Raw genomic sequence first — 14237 nt, 5'->3', positions numbered from 1 at the left:
AGATTGCCCGACCAGTTTCTTCTGTTAACATGAGCTAAGAGACATACGGACAAAGAGCAACCTCACACACGCCAGTGAAATGTACAAAACAGACAAGAGAGGCAGCTGAGGAGTGCTCACATAGCAAGCGAGACACGGCAGATGCAGCGCTGCTGATGCTGTGGCAGTACCACAAAAAGGAATTGCCAGGGGCCTGGCTAGAGTTTTGTGGGATTTTTATTATTATTATTATTATTTTTTAATACAGGCCAGCGTTGTACCCTTTGCTAAAGCTGCTGATTCTGCCATATAAACTAGAACAGAAATTTCTCAGAAATTAAGTCAGTTCCCCTCCTTGTTAATAATTCACTGTCTGCCTCCCAACTGAACATCGGTCTGTATTTGTGTTTGCAGAAAACATTCCCTGTACAAAGTCTGACGTGCAGCTACACTGTTCTGACTGAGGAATGAAGAAGCTGAGAGTCCACTGAACATTGGATTTTCCCTGTACAACATAGCCTGATTTGGAGTTTGGTCCAATGAGGACAGCGAGTTAACCGTAGAGATCATCATCATTGTCTTCACTGTACACATTGCCCCCGCTGCCACCTCCTGTGCCTTGGCTTGGACCAGCGCCTCCCTGGTTTCCTGATGGGAACCTGCAGGCAGCAGTGCAGAAGGGGAGAGAAGAGATGCTCTTCAGAAGCTTCCTCACAGCTCAGCACAATCCCCTCCCCTCCACATCAACTCCCGGGTGCCAAGTAGGAAAGAGGGGAGAAATGTGCTGAAGCCTTAAGGCAGGTGATGCAAAGGCTTACACTGCTGCCAGATGTTGCTTGCATTAAAGGAAAAAGGGCTGATGGGCTTCAGGAGCACTAACACAGCAGCTGCAAATGACCTGCAGCACAGCCTGTACCACCATGTGCTCAGCTGGCTGCCGTACACACTGGGGGGAACCAGAAAACGTGGTGGAAGAGGGAATTGTTACCCAGAGAACAGCAAAGCTGCCCTCAGTGCTCTGCTCCAGGGCTAGCTGAGCCACGCTGCCTTCCCTACCTCCCTCATGGTTACCTGAAACTGCCAAAGCCACGGCTCTGCTGTAGAGTCTGTGCAAACATCTCGTATTTCCTGATGTCATTGTCACTGACAGAGCGGCGGGCAAAGCGCATGGCCTCCTCAAAGTGATCCCTGCGTATCTCAGGAACCGGGTCATCCTCCTCCACCTCCTGCAGTGGGACAGAGGGCCCAGGTGAGCTGTGGGCAGCCCGACACCTGCCCACAGCCCCCCTCTGGGTCAGGATACAACAATACCCACCAAGGCAGGGGCTAGAGAGGGATTCTGCAGCAGACTGAGTCACAGCTGCAGCAGGGGCCCTCTGAGCAATGCCAGTGATGAGGCACAACAGGAGGCCCTCACCCTCCCACAAGAAGAAAATAAAGTGCTCCAGCTCAGCGCTCTGTGCCGAGCCTACTCGTTCTCATCTGAGGATTACAGAGAGGAACACATCATCCCTCACCCACGGGCAGAGGTGGGCTGCCTCTCTCATGAGCAGTGAAAGCTGAGTGCCCCACTCACCATGGCAGAAGGGTTGGTCTGTCGCTCACGCTCTCGCCTGATCTCACTCTCGATGGACTCGCGGATGGCCAGTTTGCAGGCACGCTGGCAAATTTCTGTCAGGTCAGCCCCCGAAAAGCCATTGGTCATCTTAGCTAGGAAATCCAGGTCAACATCCTAGGGAAAAACAAGAGGCCTGTCCTTTACACCTTGCATTCTCAGGTGACAAAGAAGTGCCTTTAGATCCCACGGTACCAAGGTGCTGTCTTAATTTTGGCCAATTTTAGAATGGCAGGCTGTTAAGGCTCTTGTTTCTGGTAAAAGTTAACCACACACAAAGGCAGGCCACACTCCCCCCACTCACAGCAAGAACTTGCTACACAACTACAAATGCCTCTGCACTGTTCACCTTCAAGAAGAAACAGGCTGACTTTCAGATGTGATTTCCTCAGGTCTCAGCATTAGGAGTCAAATGAAATGACTGGAAATGGAGATGGGGAGGACAAACAACCTCCTCTCCTCCTTCCTGTCAACTGACAGAGTAGTACTATAAGCTTCTTTAAAGCTTTCCTTCACAGTAGTACTTTAAAAAGTAAAAATGGCCTAAAAAAGTTTGCACACTCACTTGACATCTGCTTTTCTCTGATTAACCCTATGAGTTTCATTATTGCCTACTTCCCAGGCAAGGCATAGAACTCTTGCCTACGAAAGAGCCAGCAACAATTAACTGCAATGGTTCCTCTTCGATTTCCATTTCCCACCCCCATTTTCTGCATTTATTTTTCTTTCAGAGTACAAGAATCTCCTCCATCATTCCATAACAGGCGTTCCTGTACTGTAGGCAGAACTCTACTATATGACAAAGACCTGCTGCGCTGACACACTGATATCTAGTTGCGTTGGTACCTTGTTTTAGAACTCGAGCCTCCCCCTATCTCTCTTCCATCTATTTCCACTCTTCAGGGATGGAAGGTTTCACAGTTCTGCAGTGCATGGAGCAGTCCCCAGCCCTCCTCTCTGTCCCCAGCTCGTGAGGAGCATGTGCAGCGCACTGCAAAGCCAACTCAGGTGCAGTCATGGCACGGATCCTACCTTAGCAACTGGTGATTTCCTCAGGTTGGCCTTAAGAATAGCAACCCGGGACTTTTCGTCAGGCAGGGGGATGTAGATGAGTTGATCCAGGCGGCCAGGGCGCAAGATGGCTGGGTCAATGATATCCGGCCTGTTGGTGGCACCGATGATGAAGACATTCTTCTTGGTGGACATGCCGTCCATCTCTGTCAGGATCTGGTTGATGACGCGGTCTGCAGCACCGCCGCCATCTCCGATATTGCCACCTCGAGCCTTTGCAATGGAGTCCAGCTCATCAAAGAAGAGCACACAAGGGGCTGCTTGGCGGGCCTTCAAAAGGCAAAGAGAAACAATTAGTCCCTGTTAAATAACACCAGGAGAGGAGCACACTGATTTCACCCTAAGCATACCCTAAAATTATAGCAGCTCAGAGGAGTACCAGAGGAGTACCAGGCAGTACTACTGCCTTGAGAGCTTGGAGTAGCTGCTCTAGAAACCCTCAATTAAATTCTGAGTAACAAGGTGAATTTCCCTAAAGCTGAGAGCATCATAGACCAAGCAGAAGTATGGTAATTCTAATGCAAAGAGGAAAAGCTACAACCAGTCTGCCAGGACCAAACTCTCCCAGCAAGATCTGGAGATGTCAGTTGGTTATTTAGGCACTGGGGCATCCATAGTCACAATGTATCACATAGAAGGGGCAAATCCAGTCCCTGTCTTCAGCTACCTAATGGGTAATTACAGGCAAAAGGAGTCAGATCCTTCTTTGAGGTGCGCAGTGAAAATGGTTGCAAACTGCTGCAAAGAAAATTCCAGTTAGAAATAAGGAAAAAATTCTTTACAATCAGAGAATTCAAACATTAGCACACAGGCCCACAGAGGTCTGTGATTCTCCATCCTTGGTTGCTAATGTACAAATCAACTAATACACACGAGACATACACAAACCAGACTTCCAAGTTATCTTCCTGCTCTGGACAAACAGTTGGAGCATATGGCCTCTGAGGTTCCTTCCTTCCCGACCTACATTTTCCTCTCTCATTCTCCTTCCTGCTTTGCTCTTTCAGCAGCTTCCCTGACTACAACAGTGAGGATTCCCATGGCAATCCCTACGTGGGACAGGAGGTGACACTATCTACAGGGAACTGGGCAGCAGGAGGGGAACTCCTTTCTGTGCCATGCATATTGCAGGACAAGACCCTGTAGGATGTTTTGAAAATCTATAGAAGGTAATAGCTAATGAGGCATCAAAGTAAGTTTTCAAGGTATATTGAGGGTATTTATGTCACTCTAATGTCAGCCTCATGGCTAAGGCATTAGCACATGTATCATTCTGTAACAAAAGATGCAAACTGTAATGGGAGAAAGAACATGTAAATAGCTATGTTCCCAAACAGGATTAATTCCCTAACATCAAGAAAGCAGCCCCTGCTCACAGTGCAAGTGAAGAAAACACAAAAAAAAATACACAAATAAGAACTGGGCCAGTAAGACAGACACAGTGGAGACGATGTTCTGGGAGCATCTCAGCACAAACGTAGCACAGGGAGCAGAAGAAACACTTACCTTGTCAAAGATCTCACGCACGTTGGCTTCAGACTCTCCAAACCACATGGTGAGCAATTCTGGGCCCTTGATGGAAATGAAGTTTGCCTGGCATTCATTGGCAATGGCTTTGGCCAGAAGTGTCTTACCACAACCAGGTGGCCCATAGAACAGAACCCCCTTTGATGGAGTCATGCCAAATTTGAGGAACTTGTCCGGGTGCTCCACAGGATACTACAGGAGAACAACAAAAAATTCTTGTGATGAGCAGGCCTGTGCCTTGCCCCACCACAAACAGCATCTTAGATTTCTAGTGAGTTAAACGCAAGTTTCTGCCTGCTCAAGGCCACTAGAGTTTTTAGCTGGGGACTGGTTTGAAAATCACCACAGCTCAATTGCAAAGCTGCCCTAAAAAGCCTATTTATCCCTAAGAACTAAGCACCAGTTTGGGTAGTTTTCCAGCACACTTAACCCCAGCTTCGTTCTGCCCTGCAGAAGCAAAAGGGAACAGCTCATTATCCAACCTAGTCAGCTCTGCCCTCCAGAGACACACAAGGTGTCTGATGTGAGCATTTATCCTCAGCAGCAAGGTCAGAGCTAGGTGATGGTTTAACACCAGAAAATTAGACTTCTATTTATTTATTATTAACTCACAGACACATTGCCTCTATAGTGACAACTGAGAGCAGGGATGTATCAGAAAGAAACCATCTTGATGCAGACACCAGAAGTTTCCAGACATTCATGACTTTTTGTCTCCCTTCACAGAATGCTTCTCAATCTTTTTTCACCTGTCCTGATGGTAACATCAATAAAAAGCCCTTTGGAAGCTCACTGCATGAGAATCTTTGTTCACCTTCTGGCAGATAAAGCCACCATGTAACAGAATTCTCAGCATTGGTCCCATTGCTTTGCTGACTTCCACTTATGAGAGGCAGAACTACTGCATTTCTGCATTAAGCACAAGACACATGAAAGATATCATCATACACTCACTCAACTAAGGAAAGTCTGATGCTGCTTCCTAGCACCTTCCTCTCCCTAAGTTCACTAAGATGGAACACCATGGTATTTTCAGTCCATTACAAACAGTTATCATAAAAACTGCATTTATCCTGTTCACAGTCCAAACAGGAATATGAAGAGGTTCTGGATTTTACCACCATAATTATTACTTAAGCTGACTAGGCAAAAAATCAGCTGGAAATGCTTACCTGTACAAGCTCCTGGAGTTCTCTCTTTACATCTTCTAGACCACCAATATCTTCCCAGGTAACTTGTGGCACCTCCACCACAGTCTCCCGAAGAGCAGAAGGGTTGCTCTGGCTCAGAGCCCACTATCATTAGAAGAAACGTCATTAAATAATGCTATCATGTCGTGCTCACATGCTTCAGATAAACAATTAGACATTGCACCTAAAAGAGGGGCACTCTTGCATTACCCTGAAGTCATCCATGGTCACAGCCAGTGAGTTCATCACTTCAGCATCGATGGTTTCATCTTCTAGGTCTATGAGATCCATCTTCTTTCTGATAGCCTGAAGAGCAGCTTCTGAGCAAAGAGCAGCCAAGTCAGCACCAACATGTCCATGGGTCTCATTTGCCACCTGAAAGCAAAGCACTGACTATGACTCACAGGGACACAAGCAAGCACTCTGCATGCTCTGGTGACTCACTCAGAGGTGCAATGAAACTTTGGAGGACATAAACATCAGTGTTCCACTGTGGGTTCAAGAGACGAGTGCCACCACATATTTAACAGGCAGAGACACTGCTGTTCCACCTCCCACTTGAGATCAAAGTTGCAACTGGAATTCAGATGGCACAACACAGAAAGATAACCCAAGATTGGAGTTCTTCATTCAGGACAGAAATAACAGGAAACAACTGAGTTTACATGCGGTATCCCATGTCACCACAACACTCACACCTCCCTGAGAGCTGTTTTAGGTTTACTAGTAGAATACCACAGCAAACAAACCCAGGACAGTGGCAAGGCATGTGCAGACTGGACTGATACACACTTGTATCATAATCTTAACCATGCCACTTTTAGCTAGTGAGCAAGGATTTTTGGTCATCGGTAAACTAGTTGGAAGGAAGCCCAGAGATCACATGTTCACCCACTTTCACACTGTCCTAAATGAGCAACTACATTTACACGATCAAAGCCGTAACAACTCTGCCACTACAAAACACAGCATCAGCTAATGTTAGCCTGCAGAGAGAAGCTTTCCCAACAGCATTTTGCTCACCTGTTCCAGATCCACATCATCAGCAAGTTTCATATTTTTTGTGTGGATCTGCAGGATCTCCAGGCGCCCAGTTGCATCTGGGATACCGATATCTACCTCTCTGTCAAAACGACCTGGGAAGTACAAAACATATGTTGAGCTGCTGATTCTGCAAACCAAAGGAGCTGCAGTTGCTGTCTTCCTCTGACTGAACGACATAATGACAAGCCACACAGACATAATTTCAGAAAATGCCACGAGTTTTGGGTTTCTCTACAGCATGTATCAGCATAGTTGCAGAGTCAGAAAGGAAGAAAGGCCTTAGCCATTTAGGAAAAGTGGAACTACTGTATTAACTAGACTTCAAGACTACAAAAAGCAGAGTACTACTGGTTTAGCAACATTTTCCAAGCTTCATTTATAGGAAGGGATACTTCCCCTAACCAACATACCATGAGGCATTTTTGTTTACTTCCACCTTTGTGTCCTCAGCATAAGAGTATGCGAATTCTGAGAGACAGATTTAGTTTTTTAGAACTTCCTACAGTAATCATCATAGCAAAAGCCAGGTGGTGAAAGAAAAAAAATGCCCCATTATCTGGGGAGGCAGGAAACCTATATATTACTGTGATATTAACTAAGGTACATACACCTATCATTTGCCTCTAGTCATGCCTCTATACACTAAAGATGCTCTTTTCTCCTGCAAGCTTGACAGGTTTGCCGTTACACACTTTACCAACTGCTCATACACCAGACATTCGTTCACACTGTAGAGTTTTGAAAACATGGAGCTTGGAAACTACCAGACTCCTCATTAATAAAAGGGAAGTCAGACAATTCTTCTACAACCTGAGGCACACACATCCCCTCAAGCAGCCATTTACTCCTTCAGTGTGTCCTGAGCTAGCCTCACCTAATAGAGACTACCACGTGATTTCAAAGTATTTTGTTCTTTCTACAAGTTCTAACCTAATAAGACAGAAAATTATTTCAAAGGCCAGAAGCCTAGAAATTAATTACAAAGCAGCAGCTAGACACAAATCAATAGTCTATGAAATACACAGAAGACGTGTATTTACACGTCTTACATGTGTAAGACATGTGACTCAATCTTTACAAGGCCCCCAAAGCATAGTCTGTAACAAAGCATCTGATTGTATCGGGTTTACACGGCATGGGCTTGGTAGCAGGGGGGCTGCAGAGGTGGCCTCTGTGAGCAGAGCCCAGCAGCTGCCCCATGGAAGAGAGGAGCCAGCTCCAGATACTCAGAAAGGGACCCACTGCTGGCCAGAACTGAACCAAGTTCAATAAGTGACGTTATTTGTGCCTCTGGGAGAGCATATTTTAAAATGAGAAAAAAAATGTTCAGGGGAGGACACAGAAGAGGGTGGATATGGGGGGACAGTGTTTCTAGTTTGCTTCTAGTTTCCCACTTTTTAGTTTCCCACAGTGTTTGTCTGCTAATGATAGGCAATAAATTACATTAATCTCCCTATGCTGAGTCTGTTTTGCCCATAATGATAATTGGTGAGTGATCTCCCTGTCCTTATCTCAACCCTTGAGCCCTTTCCATCATATTTTCTCTCCCTTTTCCTTTGAGGAGGGGTGAGAGAGCGGTTGTGGAGGAACTCAGCTGCATAGCAGGGTAAAACCACCACAGTGATACAGAAAACAGATGACAGTCCTGGTTACCAAATCGCCTGAGTGCTGGGTCAATGCTGTTAGGTCTGTTGGTAGCTGCCATAACGATCACATGTGCTCTCTGTTTCAGTCCATCCATAAGAGTCAACAGCTGAGACACTATGCGACGTTCCACCTCTCCATGCGTCTACAAAGAGACAAAACAATTATTAGACTAAAAGCTCTACAGCACAGGAGCTGGACATTAGAGACACAAGCTGCTAACAAACATTGTGAACTGTCTATGATTCTTCTCATGCCTGAGTTCAAGCATAAACTGCTGCTTTACCCTGTACTCAGACAGATTCATGCCAGCTGACACCAAAAAGGGTGTACAGACACTTCATTACCTCCTACAGGCTATATTTACCTTCTCTCTCTTAGGAGCAATGGCATCCAGTTCATCAATGAAGATGATGGCAGGAGCATTCTTTTCAGCTTCTTCAAATGCTTTCCTCAGGTTGCTCTCAGACTCACCAGCCAGCTTGCTCATGATCTCAGGACCTGAAAAACAGCAGCACTGTGGCACCCCAAAGAGACACAGCTAGCCTCAAGGCATGCAGGTGATTTTTTTAAGTACAACATTTAGCTGAGAGTATCTGTATTTCAAGCCAAAGCAAACACTTTCAACCAAGTTCACCAAATTTGCAGCTGAACAGGCAAGAACAGAATGCAGAATTACTTCCTATCATTATTCTGGTGTGTTCAGTTTAACAGAATGCAATACTAGTCAGTGAGCCACCTTTAGCTGCCTCTTTTCTTACCCTATTTCACACTTGGTGAGCTTCTCCGTAATGTGCCACTACACACTGCTAATGCCAGTCTTAGCTTGCAAAAGAAGCAATCAAATTATATGGTGATAAATTATCAGGGTAGGGAAGGAAAAAGTTGTAAGATACTGAAGCTGTCTTTAGCTTGCATTACATGGGTACACATTTACCTCTGTAAGATCCTATAAATGAGTTCCAAAACAAAACAAAGCAAAAAAAAAAAAAAAAAAAAAAAAAAAAAAAAAAAGCAGCCTGACCAAAAAAACAAAACAAAACAAAACTCAATCCCAGAAGGAACACAGCAGTCACAGCAGTCCCCTGAGATTTCCTACAACTGCTGACCCTAATGCTTACAGATATATTCTCTTTAGAATTTTCCATCATGATGATAGGAGTGGTCACAAAGAGAAAGCAAGCTCTTTCTGAAAAATACGAGGAAAAGAAACCTGACCCTCAGGATGCAAAGTTGCTGTAGCCAACTGAAGTGAACCAGCTGCAGAGCCACTGGCACAGGCAGATACCAGACTTTCACTTCAAGTAACTCACAAATTCACACCAGTTCTGCTTAAAGCACTGCCTGCAGCTGCAGGCTTGGGACAGGCAAACAGAGAAAGCATCACTAATTCTGACAATGAATGTTACTTTTATTATGCACCAGAAGTACAAGTCTCTAAAGGCTAGCTTAGTAGCATACAGTGACACCTTCCACAGACTTAGGAAGCAGATGACAAGGGTGACATATGGTTAGGAACAGCCCATTTACTTCTGACATCTTGAGATAAAAAGCAAGGCAGTTCCCTACTGCTGGTCTCTGCTATGTTGTGCTGTACAATCCACTTCTTCCACCTTCATGGATCTGATTGAAATCAGGGAAGAAAAGCAGCGCTCCTCAAGTACAAACATTTGGTTATTCCAGCACTGATTGTAAAATGGAACAGAAAAGCAGCAAGGAAAATTCAGAATCTGGTCTTCAATGGCCATAAACCAGTATCTACCTCAACTGCTACAGGTAAGAGTGAACAATATGAGGTTTTGTCACTTGTAGGTAAGTTCCAAGGTACTCATTATAGCTTTCAGGAATGTTTTAAATGTGTTAACATTTTATTTAATGTTATGTGAAACAAAACAGGTCTTGTGCTGTACTTGAAGGAAAAAGAACTGCAGTGCAGACCAGATTCTTTTCTGAATAAAACATGCTGGCAGCAACAGAAATGAGTAAATGAGTGTTCTATGCCCATATACATAGAATAATCTTACTGCTTCCCTCCTAGCTCTGCCCCTACCAATATAAACACTCAGCTAGACAGACTCCAAATTCCTTTTTTTTTTTTTTTTTTTTTTTTTTTAACGAAGACCTCATACAGATTGGCTGCAGTGAGGGCTCCTGGCAGGGAGACGAATGGAGCCAACCCTTAAACCACCCCAGTAACACAGCACAGAGCCGCTTGGTCAGAACCACAGCACAAGAGGAAAGGGGTTGGACCCTTGTCTCAGCTCGAAGCAGAAAGAGACATTTGCCCCCAACACCGACAGTGCCACCAACCCCCACAGTGTCCCTGGGTAATAGATTTGAGGCTCTCAGGCAGGAAAAGGAAGAGGTTGAGGGTCTGGACAGTAGTCCAAACCCAGGAAGCAACCCTGAGAACTGTGTTTAAGTGACTGGGGGAAGTACCAAGAATAGGGATCGGGGCCAGATGGGGCACTGCATCACAACGAGTGCCACAAAAAAAGAGCAGAGAGTCTTAGTGATCAGAGACTTCTTGCTGAGGGGCACTGAGGCTCCCATTTGTCACCCAGATAACCTATCCAGAGAGGTGTGCTGTCTTCCTGGGGCACATGTCCAGAAACGTTAGGAAGGCTCTGCCACAGCTCATTAAACCAGAGGATTACTATCCTCCTGCTGTCATTCAGGTTGGATCCTGGGAAGCTGCAACTAGAAAAATGAGGGATATTAAAAAGGACTTTGCATCCCTGGGAAGGTCGTTGAAGGCATATGGGGTGCAGGTAGTGTTCTCCTCTGGGTGACTGGGACCCAGAAAGGAGGAGGAGAATGGGACAGGTGAACGACTGGCTGAGGGGCTGGTGTCTGGACCAAGGATTTGGGTATTTTGATCTTGGGCAGTCCTTTGAGAAGCCAGGTATGTGGGCTGCTGACCGACTCCAACTCAGCAAGTGGGGCACAAGTGTGTTGGGGAACAAGCTCTCCGGGCTGATTACCAGGGCTTTAAACTAGGTTTGACGGGGGAAGGGAGGGGAGCTAAAAGTGACAGAGAAGGGCTGGGGGAAGTTGTCACTGCTGTCACTGTTGACGATAGTAGGGAAAAACCTCTGAGTTGTCCCATAGGATTGTCTGAGGGCTCCTCAGAGAAGGTAATGATCCTGATACCCCATCCAGAATCTTCTTCTTGCATCCCTCCAGGGGTAACTGCGCCTGCTGCTTCCCTAAAGTGCCTGTATACCAACGCATGGAGCATGGGAAATGAACAGGATGAGCTTGAGATCTGTTTGGTCACAGGGCCACGATCTCATGGCAATCACAGAGACATGGTGGGACAGCCCACATGACTGGAACGCTGTCATGGAGGTCTGTGTCCTTCTTAGGAAAGACAGGCTGGGGAAGCAAGGGGGTGGGGTTGCCCTTTATGTGAGGGAGCAATTAGAGTGTACCCAGCTCCACCTGGGGGAGGGTGATGGACAAGTGGAGAGCTTGTGGGTAAGAATTAAGGGGTGGGCTGGTATGGGGGACACTGTTGTGGGGGTGTACTACCCCCACACCAGATCACCAGATCAAGAGGAGGAGGTCGATGAGGCCTTCTACAAGCAGCTGGTAGTAGCCTCACAATCCCGGGCACTGGTTCTCATGGGGGACTTCAATTATCCAGGCATCTGTTGGGTAAGCAACTTGGCCAGGTACGCGCAGTCCAAATGGTTCCTACAATGAGCTGAAGACAATATTCTGATGCAGGTGGTGGAGGAGCTGATGAGGCGGGGGATGCTCCTGGACCTTGTCCTTACCAACAGGGATGGGCTTGTTAGGGATGTGAAGGTTGGGGGCAGCTTGGGATGCAGTGACCATGAGATGGTGGAGTTCAAGATGGAACTTGGTGGAAGAAGTAAGGCTAAAAGCAGGATTGCTACCCTGGACTTTCGGAGAGCCAACTTCGACCTCTTCCGGGACCTGCTTGGGAGTATCTCATGGGCTAGGTTGCTAGAAGGCAAGGGTGCATGTGAGAGCTGGGCTACATTTAAGCAGCACTTCTTCCAAGCTCAGGATCGGTGCATCCCGAAGAGTAGGAAATCGGGGAAGGGGGCAGGAAACCTGCGTGGATGAGCAAGGAGCTCATCGATAAGATCAAAAGGAAGAGGAAGGACTATGAAATGTGGAAAAAGGGCCTGTCCTTTTGGGAGGAGTATAGATGTGTTGTCAGGGCCTGTAGGGGTGTGGCAAGGAAGGCTAAAGCCCACCTAGAGATGAGGCTTGCAAAAGAGATAAAAGATAATAAGAAGGTTTTTTTTTTTAAGTATGTAAACAGTAAAAGGAAGACTAGGGATAATGTGGGTCCCTTGCTGAACGAGGGGGGTGTCCTGGTAACGGAATACGCCGAGAAGGTGGAGATAGTGAATGCTTTCTTTGCTTCAAGGACTCCCCCTCCCGGGACTCCTCGACCCTGAAGGAAGGAGAAAGAGTCTGGGAAGTGGAGATCTCCCCCCTTGTTGACAAGGGAGTGGTTCGGGAGTGTCTGAGTGGGCTCAACGCACACAAATCCATGGGTCCCAATGGGATGCATCCACGTGTGCTAAGGGTGTTGGCAGAGGTGATTGCCGAACTGCTCCCTATCATCTTTGAAAGGTCCTGGAGAACAGGACAGGTGCCTGAAGGCTGGAGGACAGCCAGTGTCACTCCAGTCGTCCAGAAGGGCAAGAAGGAGGATCCGGGAAACTACAGGCCAGTCAGTCTCACCTCTGTCCCTGGAAAGGTGTTGGAACAGCTTGTTCTGGATGCCATCTCCAAGCAAGTGGAAGAGAAGAAGGTTATGAGGAGTAGTCAGCATGGATTCACCAAGGGGAAGTCATGCTCAACTGACCTCGTTGCCTTCTATGATGGCATCACCAGCTGGGTAGACGTGGGGAGAGCAGTGGATGTCATCTACCTTGACTTTAGCAAGGCTTTCGATACTGTCTCCCACGACATCCTGATAGCAAAGCTGAGAAAGTGTGGGATAGAGGAGTGGACAGTGAGGTGGGTTGAGAACTGGCTGACTGGCCGAGCTCAGAGGGTGGTGATCGACAGCGTGGAGTCCGGCTGGAGGCCTGTGACTAGCAGTGTTCCCCAGGGTCGGTGCTGGGTCCGGTCTTGTTCAACATCTTCATTGACGACCTTGATGAGGGAATAGTGTCCACCCTCAGCAAGTATGCCGATGACACAAAGCTGGGAGGAGTGGCTGACACGCCAGAAGGCTGTGCTGCCATTCAGCGAGACCTGGACAGGCTGGAGAGCTGGTCAGGAAGAAACCAAATGAGGTTTAACAAGAGCAAGTGTAGAGTCCTGCACCTGGGAAGGAACAACCCGAAGTATCAGTACAGGCTGGGGGACGACCTGCTGGAGAGGAGCTCTGAGAAGGACCTGAGGGTCCTGGTGGACGACAGGTTGACCATGAGCCAGCAGTGTGCCCTGGTGGCCAAGAGGGCTAATGGGATCCTGGTATGCATTAAAAGGAGCGTGGCCAGCAGGTCAAGGGAGGTGATCCTCCCCCTCTACTCTGCCCTGGTCAGGCCTCACCTGGAGTACTGTGTCCAGTTCTGGGCTCCCCGGTACAAAAAAGACAAGGATCTCCTGGAAAGAGTCCAGGGGAGGGCCACAAAGATGATACAGGGCCTGGAGCATCTTCCCTATGAGGAAAGGCTGAGACCTGGGTCTGTTCAGCCTGGAGAAGAGAAGACTGAGAGGGGATCTCATCAATGTGTACAAATACCTGAGGTGTGGGAGACAGAGGGATTTGGCCAACCTCTTTTCAGTGGTTTGTGGGGACAGGACAAGGGGCAATGTCCACAAGATGGAGCACAGGAAGTTCTGTACCAACATGCGAAAGAACTTCTTCACAGTGAGGGTGACTGGAACAGGCTGCTCAGGGAGGTTGTGGAGTCTCCTTCTGTCACGTTAAGGGGTGTAGCTGATTAACTGTTATGGGCCCAGTCGGATTCAGGGTACTGAACTATTACAATCACAGATTGCACCAATAATGCATTAACCATCTGGGGTCCAGTCGGATATTCACCAATAACGCATTAACCGTCTGGGGGTCTGGTTGGATTCAGAACACTGAACTACCACGGTCATGGATTCACCAATAACGTATAGCCACCCTTACCCTAGTTGCACTTAATGAGAGCTATAACAAT

General features: G+C 47.1%; 1 protein-coding gene and 1 long non-coding RNA gene across 2 annotated transcripts in view; one reads left to right on the top strand and one right to left on the bottom strand.

Moving 5' to 3' along the window:
* LOC311426422 overlaps positions 1-14237 on the top strand; it is a 566016-nt gene that overhangs the window by 509551 nt on the left and 42228 nt on the right. The gene's annotated exons all lie outside the window — the stretch shown is intronic.
* LOC311426271 (transitional endoplasmic reticulum ATPase-like) overlaps positions 199-14237 on the bottom strand; it is a 40194-nt gene continuing 26155 nt past the window's right edge. Inside the window, exons 8-17 of the mRNA XM_084502512.1 lie at positions 8438-8571; positions 8080-8215; positions 6406-6518; positions 5593-5757; positions 5365-5487; positions 4172-4384; positions 2627-2935; positions 1556-1711; positions 1051-1205; positions 199-638 (exon numbers count right to left, since the gene is read on the bottom strand). Coding sequence (XP_084358638.1) covers positions 533-638; positions 1051-1205; positions 1556-1711; positions 2627-2935; positions 4172-4384; positions 5365-5487; positions 5593-5757; positions 6406-6518; positions 8080-8215; positions 8438-8571 — 1610 coding nt within the window. The 3' untranslated portion in view covers positions 199-532. The remainder of the gene's footprint in view (positions 639-1050; positions 1206-1555; positions 1712-2626; positions 2936-4171; positions 4385-5364; positions 5488-5592; positions 5758-6405; positions 6519-8079; positions 8216-8437; positions 8572-14237) is intronic.

The sequence above is a fragment of the Aythya ferina genome (assembly GCF_964211825.1).
Source record: "Aythya ferina genome assembly, chromosome: W".
In the NCBI taxonomy this organism is placed as follows: domain Eukaryota; kingdom Metazoa; phylum Chordata; class Aves; order Anseriformes; family Anatidae; genus Aythya; species Aythya ferina.
Note: the sequence above shows the minus strand (reverse complement) of the source record. Positions and strands in the feature narration are given on the sequence as shown.